Source organism: Talpa occidentalis, unplaced genomic scaffold (assembly GCF_014898055.3).
Source record: "Talpa occidentalis isolate TD23 unplaced genomic scaffold, MPIMG_talOcc4v2.1 talOcc4.11, whole genome shotgun sequence".
Classification (NCBI taxonomy): domain Eukaryota; kingdom Metazoa; phylum Chordata; class Mammalia; order Eulipotyphla; family Talpidae; genus Talpa; species Talpa occidentalis.
The window spans coordinates 21,437,239-21,460,760 of record NW_023601104.1 but is presented as its reverse complement, the minus strand read 5'-3'; the positions used below and the strand labels follow the sequence as shown (position 1 = coordinate 21,460,760).

General features: G+C 37.0%; 1 protein-coding gene across 1 annotated transcript in view; it reads right to left on the bottom strand.

The window, feature by feature from the left end:
• The window catches only part of UNC13C (unc-13 homolog C), a 488,975-nt gene that overhangs the window by 195,872 nt on the left and 269,581 nt on the right, over window positions 1-23,522 (bottom strand). Inside the window, exons 16-17 of the mRNA XM_054701637.1 lie at window positions 22,857-22,946; window positions 21,057-21,185 (exon numbers count right to left, since the gene is read on the bottom strand). Coding sequence (XP_054557612.1) covers window positions 21,057-21,185; window positions 22,857-22,946 — 219 coding nt within the window. The remainder of the gene's footprint in view (window positions 1-21,056; window positions 21,186-22,856; window positions 22,947-23,522) is intronic.

Here is a 23,522-nt window from a genome sequence, read left to right as displayed (position 1 = left end):
AACAATTACAGCACACACAAGGAACAATGTTCAGAGGCAGAGGGCCCCAGAGAGCAGTGGAACCAGGTAGCCTGAACTAGTGATGTGAGTTCTGGTGACTTGGTGGGCCCAACCACCAGCAGAACTTTCAAGTGGCCCTGATGTGGTAGGACCCTGTAGACCGGACAGGATCTAACAGTGGCCCAGATCCAGTAAGCTGGGGCAAGGAATGCAACAAGCCCTGCCAAAGGGCACACAGATGTGACAGATCCCGACTGAGGAAATGGCAGGGCTTGGCCCCCATTGGATGTAGCCGTTGGAAAAGCAAGCTAGAGGGACACTGTAGAGAGAGACAGACCCACTGATAGGAGTGGAACTGATTATCCTTTGGACAATGGCACAGTGCAGACTTCAACAGCTTTGACTCTGAAGAGACTCACACGACCACATAAAGGAAGTGTGTGGAGATAAGAACCTGAGGGCTGTGGTCTGGAGTAGGTAACGCCAGTGGCAGAACAGTCCCTTAGCTTGAGGCAAAGGTTATATGGAGGCGTACTCCCTTAAAAGAAGGGAAAACCTTGTGGAGGAGCTGGGGTGCTCCAACAGGCTGGGTCCTCAGTAAAATAGCAAAACATCATGATTTGCACTCCTACTTCCCATCCTCTGGATGTAGTGCTTAAGTTGTGAGAAAGATGTGAAATAAACCTAAATTGGAAAAATAATTACAACTATCATTATTAACACTATACATTGAAAGCCCAAAAGAGCTCACCAAAAATACCAAAAAAACAAAAAACAAACAAACAAAAAACTATTCAAAAACTATTAAATACCTAGAATTAAATCAAAAGAAGTGAAAGGCCTGTTTAGTGAAAACTGCATGACATTTCTAAAAGAAAGCAGAAAAGACACGAGGAAATGGAAAGATATTCCATGCTCATGGATTGTGGATTAGAGACTTGGATGTAAGACCTTGAATCATAAAATACATAGGAAAAACCGGCAGAACACTTTATGCATGGCTTCAATGATGTTTGGGGGGGGGGGAGGCCAAATGCCAATGGCAAGGAAAACAAAAGCAAAAAATAAACAAATGGTACTATAGCAAACTAAAAAGCTTCTTTATGATGAAAAAATTATCATTAAAACAAAAAGATACCCTACTGAATGGGAGAAAATATTTGTACATCATACATCTGACAAGAAGCTAATATCAAAGATTGACAAAGAACTCATATGGATCACTAAAAAGAAAACAAAGATCCCTATCAAAAAGAGAAAGAAGAATAGAGGGCCTCCCCGGTGTGTGGTGCAGCGGTTGAGCGCTGGGTTGCGAGCTGCCCGCAGCCTCTGCAGCGCCGGTTCGATCCCTGGCTGCTCCCCGGCCACCGGAGGAGGTCCCACATGGCGCGCAGACCTCTCCTGCCGCCCGCTGCTCCCCTCAGCAGTGTACTTTCGGTCCTTCTGCCTGCTCTGCTCCCCGCTCTGGCTCTGGTGAATTTCTCTCACCCTCCTTGCTTTCTGACTGTACCCAGTGCATGTATAAACAAACCATCAAACAAACAAACAAAAATAAAATAAATAACATGCCTCTATAAAATAAAAAAAAAAAGAGAGAAAGAAGAATGAAATAGATACTTCTCCAAAGAGGACACACAAATGTCCAACAGGCATTTGAATAAAATGTACAACATCACTTATCAGGAAAATGCAAATTAAAACCACAATTAGGTAACACATACTCCTATGAGTTAGATCAAATCAGAAACAGTAAGTATTGACAAGGGTATGGAGACAAAGGAGCCCTTGGTCAGTCACTGTTGAAAAATACACTGTTCCAGACTCTATGGAAAACAGTATTGTTGTTTCTCAAAATGTTAAAAATAGATCTACCATATGATGCAGCAATTCCATTTCTATGTATTCTACCCAAAGAATGCAAAAGCTCTGATTTGCATGGATATATGCACTTTTATGTTCATTGCAACACTATTTACAATAGCAAAGTTATAAAAACAATATGTGTCTAATGACAGAGCAGTGGCTTAAGAAAATGTGGTATGTACATGATGGAACACTCAGTTATTAAAAAACAAAAAAAGATGAGCTCTTGCCATTTGCAGCAACATGGATGGAACTGGAAGAGATTATACTTGAAATAGGTTAGGAGAAAGACAAACACTGGAGATGACTTCACTGAAATACATAATATAGAGAAACAAAACAAAGGAACTGACAAAACCAAATGGTAACAAACCCTCTGCAGAACTGAGGTACAAGAGGAGAAGATAGGGTGGGAACAGGAACAGAATAGGGAGGAGGCTAATTGTCTAAGGTAAAGGAGTATGGCTGTTTTGGTAGCAGGTGTTATGGGGTAACATCCATCTGAGGTGGTGTAAACCTATCGTTCTAAATCATATACAGTGTTGTAAACCAATTTTACATCATAAAGAATTAAATTAAAATAAATCCACTACAAAAAATCTAATTGTATATTGATTATCTACCCAATTCCCTTGAACCTTTTCTGTTTTTAGAAATTAAAAGTCAGATGTCCTCAGTAAACACCACAATTAGCTTAGCCTAAGCCTTTATAGCTTTTTGATGATAATTGAGAAAACAAATTTAAAAGAAGGCAAAATGTTTCATAAAATAGTGCCTTTCAAAGTACAAGAGTAATTTGTAAGCAAATCACAGAATAGTTTACTGAAAGAATGAAAACATTTGTTCACACTTTTCTCTGGCTTTCTTACTGATTCTCTCTCCAAATCACCTTCTCCTAAAAAGTTTAGAAGAATTTATTTTTATCTACTTTGTGTGGCAATTTATTTTTACTTTAACTGCAGCAGTAAAAACTAGATTTTTTTAAATTAAAAAAAGTAATTTTATTCCTAAAGCTGAACTTGACAACTATTTTCAAATTTAGTATTTCATGAAAACAATTTACAGAAAGATACCATAGAGAGAAAAAGGAATCTTTTTACAGTACTCTAAATTCTATTTTAGAACGAAAAGGAATACAAAGCAAATGCTATTAAAGGTGGTATCTCACTGTGGTTTTGAGTTGCATTTCCCCGATTATAAGTGATGTTGAACATTTTTTCATATACCTTTTGACCATTTGCATTTCCTCTTTGGAAAAGTGTCTTTTTAGCTTCTCTGCCCATTTTGCACAAGGGACTATGGTGTGGGCTCACAGCTGAACTGGTGGTGGGAATTTTATGGGGAATAAACAATGATGAAAAATATATAAATAAAAAATTATTAAAAAAAAAAAACAAAGATAGATGTACCTCTCCGTTCACAGCAACATTATTTACAATGGTCAACATATGGAAACAACCTAAATGTGTATGAACAAAATAAATGGATAAAGATGTAAGATGTGATATTGGAATTTGTGCATGTCTATACACAACACACAGTCACAGAATGGAATACTACTCAGCCACAGACAAGATGTAACTTGAGGATGTATTATGCTAAGTGAAATGTGTCAAATTTCACAAATATGGTGTGACTTCACTTGAGTGAAAAATAAAGAAATGAACAAACAAACTGGTAGATACAGAGAACAGGCTGGTGGTTACCAGTAAGAGAGGAGGCTGGGGGTTGTCCTGGGTAAAGGTGTGCAGGGCATCATCCATTGTATGGTGAGGGACAGAAATTAAACTTTAGGTGGTGACCAAAAAATAGTTAATACAGACTTAGAAGTCTGTACATGTGAAACTAATATAATATTACAAACCAATGTAACCTTAATAAAAATTTATTTTAAGAGTTCAATGCAAAGGTGAATAAACATTGTTCCTTGGTTGCATAATAATGAAAATAATTACAATTCTTGCCTTGATACTTGAGTAACATTTCTATATATACAGATATATTATTTACTACAAGTTCTATCATAGGCAGAATTTGGGGGCATTGATCTATTTCTTGAATTATAACAGATGTTGAGTTTTTCCTTGAGTTGAGAATGCTTCTTTGTCTTTTATAACCTTGTTCCTGTTACCAGATATATAAGGACTATGCCACAAGCTATGGAACCAGAAGACAGAAAAGACAACAAACTACATTTCCAGCAGTAGCAATTCTGATGTAGCTCCAGGGCCAAGTTTAATTACAGAGCATATGCCAAGGCTTCTAAATATCTTAAGATATTTTGTGAGCAGATGAAGAGAAATAGCTCATGTATTTCAAGTAAGCCTGATGGGCTCAGCAAACTATGTATTTTGCATGTTACAATCGCCTCCTTCCTTAACAGACTAACAGAATCAGGTAAAGGAGCACTGAACCAAAAACTGTGTTTTAATGCATATAGCACAAACTCCTGCTCCCAATGAATTTAGTACAAGTCAACTTTTAGTGGAATAAAGAAAGAAAAACCTTCTGCATATCAATGAGAGGTGATTCACAAACTCTCATTTAATCCCCGCAGGTGCTCTTATCAGATAACTGCAGCTATTCCCTTTTGACAAATGACACAACTGAGATTTAGAGGACTTAATATCTTGTCTAAGATCCAATATCTTCTTAATTAATAGAGGTGGGAGGAAGATTCTAAATACTTGAATTCAGGTGCATCTGATTTAAAACTTCACCTCTTTCTATTATGCCCACTTTTTCCCCAAAGGAACAAGCTTCCAAACGACATAAGGCAGGCAGGAACACCTAATCTCTAGGTTTTATAAGAACTGTTTCCACAAATGAAGAAAAAGGGTCTAGCTTCTTCCTGGCCCAGAAACAACCTGTTTTCCAGCAGGCTGAAGTGCTTCCAGTTTTTCATGGGACTGCCTTGTGTTTGCAGCATTTGATTGACTCACTAGATGAAGCTAGATTAAGAGTCAAGGACAGCGCCCTGGGGACTCCAGTATTTGAGTAGGCGAGGGGATTTGACAAAAAGTCTGAAAGGAGTAGTCAGCAAGATTGGAGTAAAACACATAACTATGGTGATTAAACACTTAGAAAACAGTGTTTCAGGAAGGATGGAGGGGGTCAACAATTTTAAATGCTATTGAGAGGTTCAGGAGAATGAGGTCACAGAATTGACCCCTTGTTTAGGTAAAATCCACATAACTGGTGATCTAGTTACAGCTTCAGAAGAGTCATGTAACTGAAGCAAAAAAACAAATGGGTCTACTTTTACATCTTGTAATGAAATCAAAGTAGTATTCCGGGTACTGCCTAGTAGACTGGGATTTTGAATAAAAGAGAATGTTTATTTTTATTTTTCAAAATTTCCTGTACCATTCTGGAAATATATTCAGAATTAACACCTCCAGGAAAGGATCTTCTGTGGTGTATTTCAAGAAATTATTATAAAGTCTTTTCCCTACATCCCAGATTAAGAGGGTGATTCCTGTTACACAGCATATTGTATTTTCCCGTGCAGCACCCAACACTATTTTTACCTATTGGTGTAATTACTTTTTAGTGTCTATCTCTCCGGCTATACTGTGGGCCCCATTAGAGTGTTAATTGTGTTTGTCTTTTGTACTGCTCTTTCCCTTATTCTAACAGTCTCTGCACATGGTGAAAGTAAAAAAAAAAAAAAAAAAAAGTTATTATTGTATATTTGTGAATGAGTGATTTTTAAGTCCTTTCCTACATTCCCACACATGGGACAAAGAGCTCAGAACCAATCTTTCTGGATGACATGGAATGCTTCCCTTTGGCCATTTTTACCTTTGCCAAAAAAAGAAAGTAACTCAAAGACAGAATTTTTCACTAAATGAAATTTTAAAAGTAATAAAGCAGGATATATGAACTGCCTTTTTATAAGAATTTTTCAAGGATGATGAGGAAACTAAAACCCTCTATGGAGACATGTAACATATGTGAGGAAAATAAAATGCAGCCAGAAAATAAGGGGTCAATTCATTTCTTTGTGAGATTCCAGTACCCTTTAACTTGCTTTGGAGATTGTGAGGGAAATTGGATTACTGGATTATTACTGTCAATTCTGCCTTTGTTAAGTCATGTGATAGAAAATAAGAATAGAGACCATTTAATAGGTAATGATTAAACTATGTATGTATCCTTATGTATGTATTCTAGAAATTAGTACAAATGATAGTTTGTTGTACTGTTGTTTTATGCCTTCTATTTGACAGTTCTGAAGGTTTCTAACATCCACCTATATTTTTTCTTTTAAAAAGGAATTAAGAATTCTGAAGAATTAGATGCCCTGAAAGAGACATGGTAGTAACTGTAAGACTCTTAATGAAAGAAACTGTGTCTAAAAACATCAAAGCCCATTTTATTAAAGTGACACCTTTTCATACACATGGCTTATTATGCTGTGAACCTAAATATTCATTGGGGAGTATATCCTGCCTTTAAATATTTACATTAATACTCCTATAAGCAAAATACACAAAGAAAGTGAAAGCAGTAAGAAAAATAGTGTTTCCTAGAAGGTTGAAGATAATGATTTTTTAAAAAAAATGTGCAGGTATAATGAAGTGTGTATGTGATGGGGGGGGGTGCATCCTCTAAGATGATGCAGAGCTCTTGGTATCTTCTTTTAGAATTTTACATTGCATATCAACCCAAGACCTTCATTTCAGTGAAATCACAGAATATATAATAGTATTTTAACTCAAATTCCATCTCCAGTATATTTCTCCCTCTTTACACTGCTTTAAGACTACACTGCTTTCTGACTTACCAGGTACTTTTGAACACATCTCTTTCTGATTTTAGGACCTACTAGCTCTGGAATAAAGTATCATTGGGTTTATTTTAGAGTTGAGAAAATTGTGGCTAAAGAGTGATTTCTTTGCTAAGTCTACTTGGTGATTGGCAGCATCACAAATAGAAACAGAAGCCTTATTATTTTCAATTTAAATGCAATATAAACAAAAATCAAAATGACTACATCCAATATTTTTGCAATGCATATATAAATGCACTAGTGATGAAGAGATAAACTGCCCATTCTGGTAAGATTTACAATCTGTTCTAAAGGATAGTCTCCTCTCTGACCTTAATTGCTTTACTAAATATTGAGTACTTTTACTAACATCTACCTATATGTTTTCTTATGAAATGGGATCATATTACATCTGAAAGGGACTGATATAAAAGAACTATAAAGAACTCATACAACTCAAACAAAAGAGGACAACCAATCAAAAGATGGGCAGAACAGGGCCTCCCTGGTGGCACAGGGGGTTGAGCACTGCACTATGAAGCAATCCGCAGCCTCTGCAGCACGAGTTCGATCCCCGGCCAGCCAAGAAGCAACCCGCATGGCGTGGCAGACCTCTCCTGACTGGCCTGCTGCTCCCCTCAGCAGTGTACTTCGGTCAATCTGCCTGTTCTGTTCCCCACTCTGTCTCTGATGAATTCTCTCACCCCACCACACCTCTGGGTGCCTGTACCCCCGCTCTTGTATGCATAAATAAATAAATCTTTAAAAAGAAAAAAAAAAAAGATGGGTAGTACAGCTAAATAGGCATTTCTCCAAAGAAGACATGAAGATGGCCAAGAGGCACATGAAAAATGTTCTCCATAATCATCAGGGAAATGCAAATCAAAACCACAGTGAGATACCACCTCACACCTGTGAGAATGGCCCCTATTAAAAACAAACAAACAGAAACAGTAAGTGCTGCCAAGGGTATGGAGAAAAAGAAACCCTCTTGTATTGTTGGTGGAAATATTGACTGGTTCAGCTTCTATGGAAAGAAGTGTGGTGCTTCCTTAAAAGATTAAAAATGGATCTGCCATATGACCCAGCAATTCCACTTCTAAATATCTACCCAAAGAACACAAAAACATTAATTTGAAAGGAAACATGTAAATCCAGTGATAATAGCACCACTGTTTACAATAGCCAAGATATGGAAACAACCTAAATGCTCCAGAACCGATGAGTGGATCAAGAAGATATGGTATGTACACACAGTGGAACACTACTTATTAATCAAAAAAGAAAATCATGCCATTTGCGGATGGAAATGGATGGAAATGGAAGTGATTATACTGAGGGAAACAAGAAGCAGAAAGATAAACACCAAATGGTTTCACTTATATGTGGAATATGAAGAAGTCAAACAAAGATTCAGACAAACATTAAAACCTATGCTTGAATTTTACTTTATTATAATTAGTCTTTTTCACAGTCCCTTATTTAGGTTTTCTAAATGTCTGCTATGGGTGAGACTATCTGGTATTTTTCTTTTTCTTTCTGGCTTATTTCACTGTGCATGATCCATTCCAGCTCCATCCACGTTGCTGCAAATTGCATGAGTTGATCTTTTTGATTGCTGAGTAATATTCCACATATCTTTTTGATTGCTGAGTAATCTACCACATCTTCTTGATCCAGTCATCTATTTTTGGGCATCTGGATTGTTTCCATAGCTTAGCTATTGTAAACAGTGCTGCTATAAACATGGGGGTGCAGGTGCCCTTTTGAATTAATGTTTCTGTGTCCTTTGGGTAAATCAACAAGCAAATTTAAACCAGAGACACAGTATGGGGGGGGAGTAGAATCAAAACAAGGGGGGTGGGAATTGTATGGGGACTATAACCAAGATGAAAATGCATATATTGTGCAAAAATGAAAAATGATGTAAAATATATATATATAATTAAAAAACAACAACAAACACAAAAACCTATGCTTGAAAGCTGACCAGAGATCTGAAGCAACTAGGCGGGAAGGGGAAGAAGAAAGAAGAAAACAGGTGGGGGTGTGAGGAGAGCACGATGGACCTTGGTGGAGGATTATGGGTGCTTTGGCAGTAGGAGAGCTATGGTGACCATACCCAAGGGAAGAAATACTAGATTGTGATCAAATCAAACGATGTTGTAAAATACTAGTACTTCATTAAAAATAATATATATAGGGCCTCCCCAGTGGCGCAGCGGTTGAGCGCTGGGTTGCGAAGCTGCCCGCGGCCTCTGCGGTGCCGGTTCGATCCCCGGCTGCTCCCCGGCCACTGGAGGAGGGTCCCACATGGCGCGCAGACCTCTCCTGCCGCCCGCTGCTCCCCTCAGCAGTGTACTTCGGTCCTTCTGTCTGCTCTGCTCCCCGCTCTGGCTCTGGTGAATTCTCTCACCCTCCCGCGCTTCTGACTGTACCCAGTGCATGTAAAACAAAACAAACAAACCAGCAAACAAATAAATAAAGCATGCCTCTATCAAAAAAAAAAAAATTAATAAAAAAAAATAAAAATAATATATATATATATTACACATACATATAAAGAAAAAAAACCTGTAAATTCTTGAAAACCGGGAAACTAATACAGACTATTAGACAAAAATAGCTCTCAGGTATTTCTTACATACTATAGATCTATTTACAATTAAATTTTCAATGGGAAGTTTCTTCCCCCCACCCCCGGATGCATATCTAAAAGAAAATAGTGTATATGTGACACATCCGGAAGGGATCATGCTCAGCAAAATAAGCCAGAAAGAAAAAGAAAAATACCCAATGGTCTCACTCCTAGCAGGAATTTAGAAAACCTAAGTAAGGAACCAGGAAAAAGACTAATTGTAATAAAGTAAAAATCAAAATCAAAAAGCAACTATAAACCAGAGACACACTAAGGGGGGGAAGGGAGGAGGGATTAAGGTCAAAACAAGGGGGGGTGGGAATTGTATGGGGACTATAACCAAGAATGAAAATGCATACATTGTGCAAAAATGAAAAATGATGTAAAAAATATATAAAATAAAATTAAAAATAAAATTTAAAAAAGAAATGAGTCATGGAGGTGTAATGTACAGCATGGTGCATATGGTTAATAATACTATATTACAAAAGGGGCGGAGCAACATGGCGGCGAGGAGACGCTGCGAGTAAGATCTCCCATTAAAAAAGTTAATAGGGAGGAAAGTGGCAGGTCCCAGTGAGAACTGGGACACGGAAGATAAACGGGTGACTCCAGCAAACTACCCGAAGAAGAAAGTTGCCATAAAAGAGGACTAGAAGGGAGGGAAGCGCAGAACCCTGCTCCCCTCCCCCGCCCACAGAGGCGGCACTCTCCGACCCGCAGAGAGGAGGAAAACAACAAACCAAAACGGCCCACAAGAACAAACGACGCAGCAAGCGGGACTGTGAGTGGAAAGGAACTATTGCAGCCACCACACCCCGTGAAACGGGAGCTGAGGCGAACCCTGCAGGATCCGCGGCGGTGAGCGAACGGCTCCGGGCGCCATTAGAGAAGAACAAAGACCCCGGGAGACGCGCACACAGCCCGGGCTGCCCGTAAGCTGGCGCGGTAAAGCGGCGCACTTGGTGCACTTGAAAAGCAAACGGGATCACGGCTGCCCAGGTCCCCACGCCTGCGACCTAGGCTTGCGGGGAGATGCGCGGAGACCCACACGGGGGTGAAAGCCCCTCCCAGAGTAAGCAGGAACCAGGCACCCAGGCACGGGAGCGGGGTGCAAAAGGCGCCATTCCCGCGCCACTGAACTGGGCTACAGCCCGCGTCCTGGACCTAAGGGCTTTGAACTGAGACCCGGGGCACGAAAACTCAGGGCATGGGTTCTCCACGACGGTGGGGCACAAGTCAGACACAGCACCCCAAAGTTGTTGAGGCTTACCCTACCATTCCCGCTCTATTCCCTGTCCCACAGGGTAGGGGGAGGCGAAAAACAGCCCCCCAAGGACAATAGGAGAGATCTCTGGCGCCACCTAGCGACCAGGAAAAAAAAAAGTCACTAACACCCCATAGAACAGGAAATTTCTTAAGACTGCTTGAGAAGGGCAGAAGGCTTCTGAAGGACCCAGTGGCCAGCCGGGAAGTTAGCCCACGCCAGGCCCCTTCCGACCAGCAGTCTGAGCCCACAGGGGGAGCAGGCACCCACGTCCGGGGCAGACCGGGCACACAGAAGAGTGTGCCTGAGACCGGAGGCGCAGGGACTGCATTCCGCTTCCCCATTATAGAACAGGGACATTTCTTCAGTAAAAACTGCCTAAAACCATCAGAAAGCTCCCCCAGAAGCCAGAGATGGCTCCTGCAGGAGCCAGAGGGGAGCGGAGAAGTTCACCCAAGATGCCAGCCAGTCCGAGCAACACAGTGTCCCAACACATACGACAAATTAGAAAACAGACAGTAGGGAGTAGAAGAACCACACGCAACCTAACAACGCCTCAGGAAAGAAGCACACCACAAAAAGAAAACCACTCCCCAGATTGCAACGACAGCAACTTGGAAGAACTTCTGAGCCTTTCAGAAAGAGAATTTAAAATTGCCATGATTAAAAAAGTGATAGATCAGAAGAAGGAAATTGAGTCCCTAAAGAGGGAAGTAAGAGAAATGCAGGAGATCAAAGAATTAATGGAGGAACTAAAGTACTCTGGGAAAAGCAATGAAAGCAGAATAGATGAAATGGAAGAACGAATAAGTACTCTTGAAGACACAGAAATAAAAAGAACCAAAACAGAAAGGAAAGAGAAGTACGAAGGAAAAAGAATGAAGAAAGACTCCGGGAACTATATGACTCCATGAGGAAAGGAAATATAAGAGTTATAGGAATTCCAGAAGGAGAGGAGAGAGATGTAGGAACAGAGAAAATATTCCAGGAGATAATTGAAGAGAACTTCCCAAATGCGAAGAAGGAGCTGAAAATTGATATACAAGAAGCAAGAACACCAAACTTCCACGACGAAAGGAAAAACACAGCAAGACACATAATAGTAAAGCTCCCAAGAATCCAGGACAAGGAAAAAATAATGAAGCTGACAAGAGGGAAGAAACAGATAACATTCAAAGGAAAACCAATCAGGCTGACATCAGACTTCTCTGAAGAAACACTACGGGCAAGGAGAGAGTGGAGGGACATAGTCAACAGACTCCAAGAAAACAGATGCCAACCAAGAATACTCTATCCCGCAAAGCTCTCTTTCCTCCATGAAGAAAGAATATGGACCTTCCCAGACAAAGAGAAACTCCGGAATTTCATTGCGACTAAACCCCACTCCAAAAAATACTACAAGGAATCCTAAAGCCAGAACCTCAGAGGGACGAATAACAACGAAAAAAGACCAAAAAAAAAAAAGTTATTAAAAGAATAAATAAAATCAAAGGAAAGACAAACACAATGGCAAATACAGATGCTAACATATCAATATTAACTCTAAATGTAAATGGACTAAACTCTTCAATAAAAAGACACAGAGTTGCAGCCTGGATTAAGAAACAAAACCCAACCTTTTGCTGTCTCCAGGAAACACATTTAGCTCCAAAAGATAAAAATAGGCTCAAAGTCAAAGGATGGAAAACAATCCTACAAGCAAATGGGCCAAAAAAGAAAGCAGGAACAGCTATACTTATATCAGATAAAACAGACTTCAAACTCAAAAAATAAAAAGAGACCCCAATGGTCACTACATTATGATCAAGGGGACAATACTTCAAGAAGAAATAACACTCATTAACATATACTCACCAAACGAAAGAGCACCAAAATATATCAGACAACTGTTGTCCTCTCTGAAAACAGACATCAGAGAAAACACATACGTAGTGGGAGACTTCAACACACCACTATCAACAATGGATAGATCAACAAGACAAAAAATAAGTAAAGAAACTAAAGCTCTAAATAAGGACCTAGAGCATTTGGGCTTAACAGATATCTATAGAACACTAAACCCAAAAAAAACGGAGTACACTTTTTTCTCAAGCGCACACGGATCATTCTCCAGGATCGATCACATACTGGGGCACAAGACAAACATCAACAGATACACCAAGATTGAAATCATACCAAACATCTTTTCTGACCACGAAGGCATCAAACTAGAAATAAACCATAAAAAGAAGGCAAGGAACTATCCTACCTCATGGAGATTAAAAACCACACTAATGGAAGACCACTGGACTAACGAGGAGATCAAAGAAGAAATTAAAAAAATCTTTGAATTGAATGACAAGGAGGACACCAATATCCTAAATGTATGGGATGCAGCAAAAGCAGTAATAAGAGGAAAATATATAGCAATAGAAGCTCACATCAAAAAACAAGAAAGAACTCAAAGAAACAACCTAATCTCGAAGCTCAAAGATCTAGAAAAAGAACAACAAAAAAACCCCAGAACCAGTAGAAGAAAAGAAATAATAAAAACCAAAGCAGAAATAAATGAAATTGAAACTAAAAAAACAATCCAAAAGATCAATGAAACCAAGAGCTGGTTCTTTGAAAAAATAAATAAAATAGACAAACCCCTAGCCAGGCTCACAAAGGAAAAAAGGGAGAAAGCACAAATACACAGGATCATAAATGAAAGAGGAGAAATCACAAAGGACACAGCAGAAATCAAAAGAATAATCAGTAACTACTATGAACAGTTATATGGAAACAAGTTCAACAATCTAGAGGAGATGGACAAATTCCTACAACTCTACAATCACCCAAAGCTAGATAAAGAACAAATAGAACACCCAAACAGACCAGTTACAATTAGCGAAATTGAAATGGTAATCAAAACCTCCCCAAAACAAAAGCCCAGGACCTGATGGATTTACAAATGAATTCTACCAAACATTCAGAACGAATTAGTGCCTATCCTTCACAAACTCTTTCAAAAAATTGAGAAGGAAGGGACAATACAAAACACGTTCTATGAAGCCAATATTACACTAATACCAAAACCGAATAAGGACAACACAAAAAAGGAAAACTACAGGCCAATCTCCCTAATGAACACTGATGCAAAAATCCTCAATAAAATTTTAGCCATCAGAATCCAACAATGTATCCATAAGATAATTCACCACGACCAAGTTGGATTCCTTCCAGGGACACAAGGATGGTTTAACATCCGAAAATCAATCAATGTTATCCAACACATCAACAAAAAGAAATATAAAAACCATATGATAATATCAATAGATGCTGAGAAAGCTTTCGACAAAGTGCAACACCCATTCATGATAAAAGCCCTTGAAATTCTTGGGATACAAGGAACATACCTCAACATCGTAAAGGCCATCTATGACAAGCCAACAGCCAGTATCATTCTCAATGGTGAAAAGCTGAAAGCAATTCCATTAAGATCTGGAACAAGACAAGGATGTCCACTCTCACCACTGCTTTTCAATATAATACTGGAAGTCCTAGCCAGAGCAATAAGACAAGAGAAAGACATCCAAGGAATCCAAATAGGAAAAGAAGAAGTCAAACTATCACTATTTGCAGATGATATGATAATATACATAGAGAACCCCAAAATCTCCACAGAAAAACTAATTCAACTCATCAATCAATTCAGTAAAGTGGCAGGATACAAAATCAACACGCAAAAGTCAGTAGCCTTCCTATACACAAACAATAAATCTGAAGAAGAAGAAATCAAAAAAACCATCCCTTTCGTTATTGAAACAAAAAAAATCAAATATTTGGGAATAAATCTAACAAAAGAGGTAAAGGACCTATACAAAGAAAACTATAAAACACTGTTAAAAGAAATAGAAGAAGACACAAAGAAATGGAAAGACATCCCCTGCTCATGGATTCGAAGAATAAACATTATTAAAATGGCCATCCTACCAAAAGCAATATACAGATTCAATGCTATTCCAATCAAAATCTCAATGGCATTCTTCAAAGAAATAGAACAATTATTGATGAAATTCATATGGAATCACCAAAAACTCCGAATAGCCAAAGCTCTACTGAAAAAAAAAGAAGGAAATGGAGGCATCACACGCCCAGACTTCAAACTATACTACAAAGCCATAATCATCAAAACTGCATGGTATTGGAACAAGAACAGACATACAGACCAATGGAATCGAATAGAAAATCCAGAAATAAACCCACAGATTTATGGTCAACTAATCTTTGACAAAGGAGCAAAGACTATGCATTGGAGCAAAGAAAGTTTGTTCAATAAATGGTGCTGGGAAAACCGGGTCACTACATGCAAAAGAATGAAGCTTGACCACTACCTCACACCATACACAAAAATCAACTCAAAATGGATTAAGGAACTAGACATAAGACCTGAAACCATAAAATACATAGAAGGAAATATAGGCGAAACACTACGGGATTTGCACATCAAAGACATCTTTACAGACACATCACCCAAAGCAGTGATAGTGAAGAGAAAGATAAACAGCTGGGACTACATCAAATTAAAGAGCTTCTGCACAGCAAAAGAGACAATAACAAAAACAAAGAGAAACCCCACCAACTGGGAGAACATTTTTGCACCCAACACTAATGATAAAGGACTGATCACAAAAATCTGCAAAGAGCTGATGAGACTCAACAACAACAAAGAAAATAACCCAGTCAAAAAATGGGCAGAAGAGCTAAAAAGAAACTTCTCTGAAGAGGAAATGCAAATGGCCAACAGGCATATGAAAAAATGTTCAACATCACTTGTAATCAGGGAAATGCAAATCAAAACTACCATGAGATACCATCTCACACCAGTGAGAATGGCACATATTAAAAAAACTAGCAACAACAAATGTTGGCGAGGATGTGGAGAAAAAGGAACTGCACTGTTGGTGGGAGTGCAAACTGGTCCAACCACTATGGAGAGCTGTGTGGAAATTCCTCAACCTACTAAAGATAGAGCTTCCATATGACCCAGCAATCCCACTCCTAGGTATTTACCCAAAGGACACAGAAACATCAATTCCAAAGGGCACCTGCACCCCTATGTTTATAGCAGCACTATTTACAATAGCTAAGCTTTGGAAACAACCCAAATGCCCAAAAATAGATGACTGGATCAAGAAGATGTGGTACGTATATACCATGGAATATTACTCAGCATTCAAAAAAGATAAACACATGCAATTTGCAGCAACATGGATGGCGCTGGAAGGGATCATGCTCAGTGAAATAAGCCACAAAGAAAAAGAAAAATACCGGATGGTCTCACTCATAGCAGGAATCTAGAAAACTTAAATAAGGGACCAGGAAAATGAATATAAGAAAGTGAAAATCAAAATCAACAAAAAACTATGAACCAGAGACACTTTTTGGGGGTGGGGGGCGGGAAGGGAAGGATTGGGGTCAGAATGGGGCTTTTGCAATTGTATGGGGGAATATAAAAATAAAATTTATTATTAAAAAAAATACTATATTACAAATTTAAAAATTATTAAGAGTAAATCTTGAAAATCTTCATCACAAATAAATTTTGTTACCTATCTGTGGGAAAAAAAGGAAAATAGGCAATCAGAATAGTAACAAAAGCATTCTATTTTATTTAATAATTGCTTGGTGATATGTGTCACTTGAACTTGTGAAAATACAGAGATTCCTTGTAGTCTTTACTGAATATCCTTACTTGTGCCTGTGTGATCAAGAATTTGTGGTTTTACAAGCTCCTGTGATAATGTTTAGGAGCAGAAAAGCTTAGAAAACATTAACCTAGAATCAAACATTTTAAGAAAATGTCTGTTTCCATCTCTATGATTACTGGAATTTTCATGACTTTGGAATGATTTTTTAAAATGGCTTATCTGAGTCAACAACTATATTTTTAGCATAACATACTCAAGACTCAATTGATATCCTAGGTAACTACAAAAGTCACACTTCAGAAGTGTGAAAGAAGAAATTTTAAGTGAGACAACTTCACATGTAATGTTTTAAAATACCATATGTTAATACAAAGGGTCACATGATAGAGTAAATTAATTTTGCCTATCATTTGTGAATGAAGGTTTAAAGAATGAAGGTTTCTAAAGAAGCAACACATAAAAAAATCACATAGTGTAGTACTGGTTATACATCTGTTCTCTAATAGGGTGGTTTTACGGCTACAGCATTGTGCAATTTCAGGGGTCAAAATTCTTATTTTTGTGTATGGTCATGAGAAGCAGAAAGAGTCAATAATAAATCTACTCCAGTTCTATACTTATTAAATGCTAAATTTAGATTAATTGTAAAGTTTTATGAAGATCAGATACTTGATACTTGATTCTAAATATATCATCTATATGTTTTTCACTGGAAATTTAGATTTAACTTAGTCTTTTTTAAAATTTAAGGTGAGAGAGATGCTGGAATTCAAATACAGTGATTTGGATCTTGCAATTTCCATCCATCCACCTTTTTTTATGTCACCATCCCAAAGACTCATCTTCATCCTGATCTATATAAGCCATGTATGGTGTTTGGTTTTTATCTATTTCTCTGCTTAGTGATTAGCTGTACGTTTAAAATTTACATACCTATATTGTGCTATATAGTACCTATTTCTTTGTACACAGCACTTTGTTTTCAATTTCTATCCTCGTTTCCATGAAAACATCCACCCAGTTTCTTTAAATGCTCTACACTATTCCATGGAATGAATCCACCACATTCTATTGATCTATCCTCCTGGAATCATGCCTCCAATTTCTCAGGTTCACAAATAATGCTATATTGAATATTCTTATGAATATCCCTTTAGGAGACTTTGTGAAAATGTCTATTTTATATTTATGTCTATTTTATATACATGTCTATTTTATATATATTTGCATATGTATATATGTGTGTGTGTGCACACATGCATGTGTAGGAGCAAGATACTTAGTACCTGGTTTACATGCCAATCAAATATGCATGCAGGTTCTAGTGTCCTCATTTCCCCATGAACATTAGTCAGAGTAATTATTTTTGTCAGTCTGCTGGATATAAATATTTCAATTATATTTCTTTAATTAATAAGAAGGTTAAGAATCTTCTCATAAACTTATTGGCCTCTTAATCAAACATCTTTGCAAGTTACCTGCTCTTTTCTCATGCCCTTTTTTAAAATTTACTTATCTTTTTAATATATTAAACTTTTTTTAAATTTTTAAGATTTATTTTTATTTATGCAAGAACTGGGGCACAGGCCAGATGTGCAGGAGGGTGAGAAGATTCACCAGAGACAGAGTGGGGAACAGAACAGGCAGACAGACTGAAATACACTGCTGAGGGGAGCAGCGGGTGAGACAGGAGAGGTCTGCCTCACCATGTGGGTATCTCCCCTGATGGCTGGGATTGAACCCATGCTGCAGAGGCTGTGGGCAGCTTCACAGTGCTGCGCTCAACTGCCTGTGTCACCAGGGAGGCCCTAAATTTACTTATTTTAAATTGAGGTAATATTTAGCTACCCCCATCAGGTTTTGCCACCACAATGCTTCTCATGCCTGTTTTAAAAAAACAGAATTTCTGCCTTTTCCTGATTGATATTCTGGTGTCAGAATATCTTTTGTCAGTTTTTTACACTACAAATAGTTTTCAGTCCATCATCTTTTCTACCTCTGTCATAGTGTACACTTACATGAAATTCTCAATTTTAATATAATTGAAATGAATGGTTTTAATATTGAAAATTATGCCTTGGAGTTTTAAGAACTCTTTCCTACCTTGCATCAGAAAGGTATTCTCCTATATTATCATTATTACTTTCATGTACATTTGGCTCTTTCATCCCTTGAGTTCACATTGTATATGGCATAAGGCCAATAATTTTTCTCCCCCCTTCATAACACTCCGCCTACATTGACAAGATTCCATATAAGACCTACCTGAAAAGAAAACTAGTCAGCAAATTGTACAAATACTATTTTTAAAAACGAAGTCAACAAATACTGAGGTAAATATTGGCTTACAACATTGTATGTAATTCAAAGGCCTAGGGTCACACTTCTTCAAGGCATGTCTCACACCTCACCCACCATAAAGCACTCATAGTCCTCCACCTTATTTATTTCAATGTGACACAATTAATTTACTATTTTTTTAAAGATTTATTTTTATACAAGAACTGGGGTACAAGCCATAGGTGAGGGAGGGTGAGAGGATTCATCGGGGACAGAGTGGGGAACAGAACAAGCAGACTGACTGAAATACACTGCTGAGGGGAGCAGCGGGTGAGACAGGAGAGATCTGCCGTGCCATGTGGGTATCTCCCTGGCCAGCCAGGAATCAATACTGTGCTGCAGAGGCTCTGGACAGCTTCCCAGCACTGCGCTCAACCTGCTGTGCCACCAGGGAGGCCCTTCATTTACTTTTTGTTAGGAACATATCCATTTTATGGGGACTTCTGTATTTCTATTTCTTTTATATTACTGTTGCTATGGGGACTTCTGTATTTCTATTTCTTTTATATTACTGTTGCTATTTTTATTTTACTAATACTAGAAATACACCAAAATATGGCACAACCCTCTACTTTGTGATTTGATGCATCCACTGTGTGTGAATCAGCAAAACAGAAAGTCTGCTGGATTTCAAAGACGGTCTGCTGGATTTTAATGAAGGAAGGGAATGGGGAGGAACATTTAAGCATATAGAACAGTATACATAATAGAATGAATGAAAAAGAAGATGGCAAATTGTTGGAAATATTAGGCTATAGGGCCCATGAAAGGGGACCAGTTTGGGTTTGGAGCTCTTAAAGTCTGGTAAGGTTGATTATGAATTTATGGGTTGGTAACTTACATGCTGTAATATAAAGTTTCAATTTTATCTTTTAGGTAAAATAAAGACAATGATGTCAAAAACACAGAAGACAAATTGGAAAAGTGTCTTATGGTTAGAAGAGAGAGAGAATATAGACAGAGGGTGAGCCATTAGAAAGCAGGCTGCCGGGATAGAATGAGTGAGAGACAAATTTATTCCTAGAATTTCCAGAGAACCAAATTTCTAAACTAGCGTCATCTAGCAGAATGAAAAGCTAAAATTACGAACAATGATGTATATATAAAATGTTTTGCTTATACAGTGACAAACTCCTAGCTTAATTTTTTTTTCTATTAGGCTAAGGAATGAGTTACCCCAGAAAGATGTAATACCATTATGAAACCCAGCTTGAAACCCAGCTTGACAGAATTTCACTTGCTTTCATCTAACATATACTTCAGGAATCTGATCCACTCCAGTAACTAGGCATTTCCATGGATAATAACAGTTCTCAAAATCTAGTGAATCAACTGTACTCTTCATGGAAGGGAACAGGCAATGGTTAAAAATCTACCTCCAAACACCAGTTTTGTAAATAACAATATAGAAGTCATAGCATGCATTAGAAAATTTCAATGCAACAAAAACATAATATATAGAGATGAAAGTAATAAATGAAATCACTTAATCAACACAGGAACAGAATCCAGAATATATTGTAGAATTTTCTAAAAATTAGTAAGTAAAAGACCAGCAAGTTAAGAGAAAAAACAGCAAAATATCAACAGGAAATTCACAAAAAATAAAACTCAAATGCTGAATGAGCATGTGAAATGATTTTGTAATTCATTATTGGCCTTCTTGTTGTTACTATTATTATTTCAGTGAAGACAAAAGAACCAGCCTTTTCTTTTCCTTTCTAAGAAGATTGTACCCTTGCCCTTTAAATTCTAATACAACTGATTTTGATATAAAAAAAGTACAATTTACTAAATTCACTTATATAGTAGAAAAATTATAATACTTAAACATTTCTTATATTCACAGAAACATTCTTTTTAAAGAATTAGCAATACTAGACTAGTGCTTATCTTTGAAGATGAAGAGAGGGAAAAGGAATTTGAAAGATGTAAAAAGTGAAACACCATTTCATGTATAATATTTAATGTCTTTAAAGAGCAGAGCAAATATTGCAGCATTAAAACAGTTGGTCATCTAGATGGTAAGTATATGCATAATTGATTTACTTTCTGTATTTTTGAATGTTTCTTAGTAAAATTTAGATACATTAAAATTTTATTTTGTTCTATAAAAATTTCCCTGTCATATTTATGAGGTAAAATGATAAGGAAAGCTCAGTGTAAGAAGAACAACATACGGATAGGAGTTGGAATCCAAATTCTGGTCTCAAATCTACTTGCTCATTATGCGACCTTGAGGAAATCACTTAATTCTTCAAAAACTGATTCCTCATCTGAAAAACTTGAATGACAGCATTTTCCTTTACTGCATGAAGTTATTGTAAGGAATAAATTGCTTTGTGTATATGAGAGTGATATTCAAATGTGTATAAAAGGTATTGGAAATCCTTAAAAACTGCAGTTGATGTGAAATTAAATGAACATATTTTTCCATTTTACTGTCATTCTAAATTTGTGAAAAAACACATTAGAAAGTAGACACATATCTTTTCTTACCGGATCTAATAGCTGGGAATAGAGTTCGTGGCAATTGTCAAAAATATACTTGTATGTAGAATCCAGGCAAGCTCTGACACAGTCCTTCACGACCATGCTAGCCTTTGGGGGACTCTGAAGCTCTAGAACCTGATAGACAAATTATGTTCTTAAACTCAAAAATGGAACATTTTTAATCCAGTATAAACAATTCAAACAACATTCAATGTAGAATTTTAATTGACTGATTGATTTTAACTGATTTTCCAATGTTCAGGAAAAATATGGCTTTAATATGTTTTAAATGTATAAATATCCATTTTGTCTTCCTGATATGACAACTGAGTGAAAATGATTGCTGTAAATATTCAAATAGAAACACTTCATTTCACCCACTTCATTTCACCAACCATTGCATAACTCTTATAATTTTTCATTCATTTGCTCATTCAACCAGTATTTATCACCCACTATATGGCAGAAAATGGTGGTGCTACAATTAAAAATCCATTTCCTTCTGGAGCTAAATTCTAGTAGATGATGGATAAAATAAATGAAGAAAATATATTGCATGATGTTACCTTTTGAAAAAAAAGAAGAAAGAAAAAGAAATAGTGTTCTATTGGGATATAATTAATCAGAGTACAACAATAGTAGATGAATTCAGAGCACATGGGCCAGTGGAAAAAATCACATACAGCTTACTATATAACTAAGTATAAGCAAGATAGATAGGAATTGCACTGTTTTTATTGCTTTTCAGTAAGTTCAATATTTCCTTTTTTCCAAGTTTCTTTATTTTTAATTGAGGTAATATTAGGATACCTCCATCAGGTATTGCCACCATACTGTGCTCACTATCAAATCACCCACAGTCCACATAGTTCATTGTGATTCCTTTCCTCTTTGTTCTTACCTCTTCCCCACCTCCTCCCCATCTAGATGCTTCAGTTTTGTAGTCAACTTTCAAGGGTTGGTTTTTAAGTTTGTTTTTATCTGACTCTTAATTTGTTTTCTCTATATTCCACACGTTTATGACATCACTGGTATTTATTTTACTTCTAACTTATTTCAGTTAACATGATCCCTTCCAGCTCCAACCATGTTGCTGCAAATGGCATGAGATTTTCTTTTTTGATCACTGAGTAATATTCCATCGTGTATATGTTTGAGCATAAGAGCAGCATTGGAAGGGTGTATGGTGGTTTATTTTGGGTTCTTTGGTGGTGGATGCATTATAGTGACAATATCTAAAGGAGGATCCTACACTTGGAAACAGTGATGTAAACCAATATTAACTGAATAAAAATATTACAAAAAGTAAAATGATATATGTATCTAAAAGTAAGTAACTTTACAATTCGGTAGATAACAATTAATTATACCTAGGAATCAGCCAATTCATTATATTCCTATAGAGACATTGCCAGGGCTGAAAATGGAAGTTGCCACAATTTGGGGTAAGTGTAAAAGAGTTAACCTTTCCCTTGGGATGAAAAAGTCAGCAAAATAGTTAAAACTAAAATAAACAAACTTCATTTCCATTTAACATTTTAAAGAGTTGGGGTTTTTGGAAGTTTCATGTCCACTTACTAGAAAAGTTTAATATGGCTTTAATTTAAAACCAAATATATCAGAATATCCTGGGACCAGGATAACCCCTTCTTCAATAAACTTCATATTGTAGGATTCATTTAGCTCAGGAAAAGTCACCACAGCTTAACTGCTTGAGCTGAGCAGTGCTGATTAAGATAAAAACATATTTTACCAGGAACAAAAGTGTGATGCTGCACCAAGATAATGAGAAATAAAATGAAGTACCTTCATCCTAAAAAAGGTGATACTTGTTAGCAGGTCAACAGTTGATTTCAGGTCTTGCAGTCTTTCAGCATTGCTAGCAGGAAAGTTTTCCTTATTAGGAAACAGAAAATGGTTAAATTATCAGCATTAAGCTTCTAATGAGAAAGTAAAGACTACACTGTATAGTATCTCTCATAGTATTGTGGCCTCAACAAAAAGTTTCTTTTAGAGGTTTGGTGAGACAAGTCATAAAAATGTAGATGCTCAGAATTTTGAAGGAAAGGAAAGGTATAATTATTAAAATGTTTCATCTAAGAAACAATTTTAAAATTGAGAAATTTCTCATATTAACATGCTCTCAGATTGACTTTTAAAGAACTATTAGGAAATTCACAGGTAACTTTTAAATATTCATGAACTCAAGCAGAGTTGGGGTGCCTAAATGATGGCAAATGCACTTGCCCCCAATATATTTTTCAGTCTCTGACATGGCAGTCTCTTTTCATAGTATTGATCCCAGTTCTAACATAAAAGGTAAGTTAGACAAAATTTGGCATTATAATTTTCAAAGTATACAATTAAACTGTCCATTAATAAGAGACCAAAAATATGAATGCAGATATGGAAATGCAGTTTAGGATATAAAAGAATGAAACAGTCATTACTATAGTTTTTTGTAACTAAAAT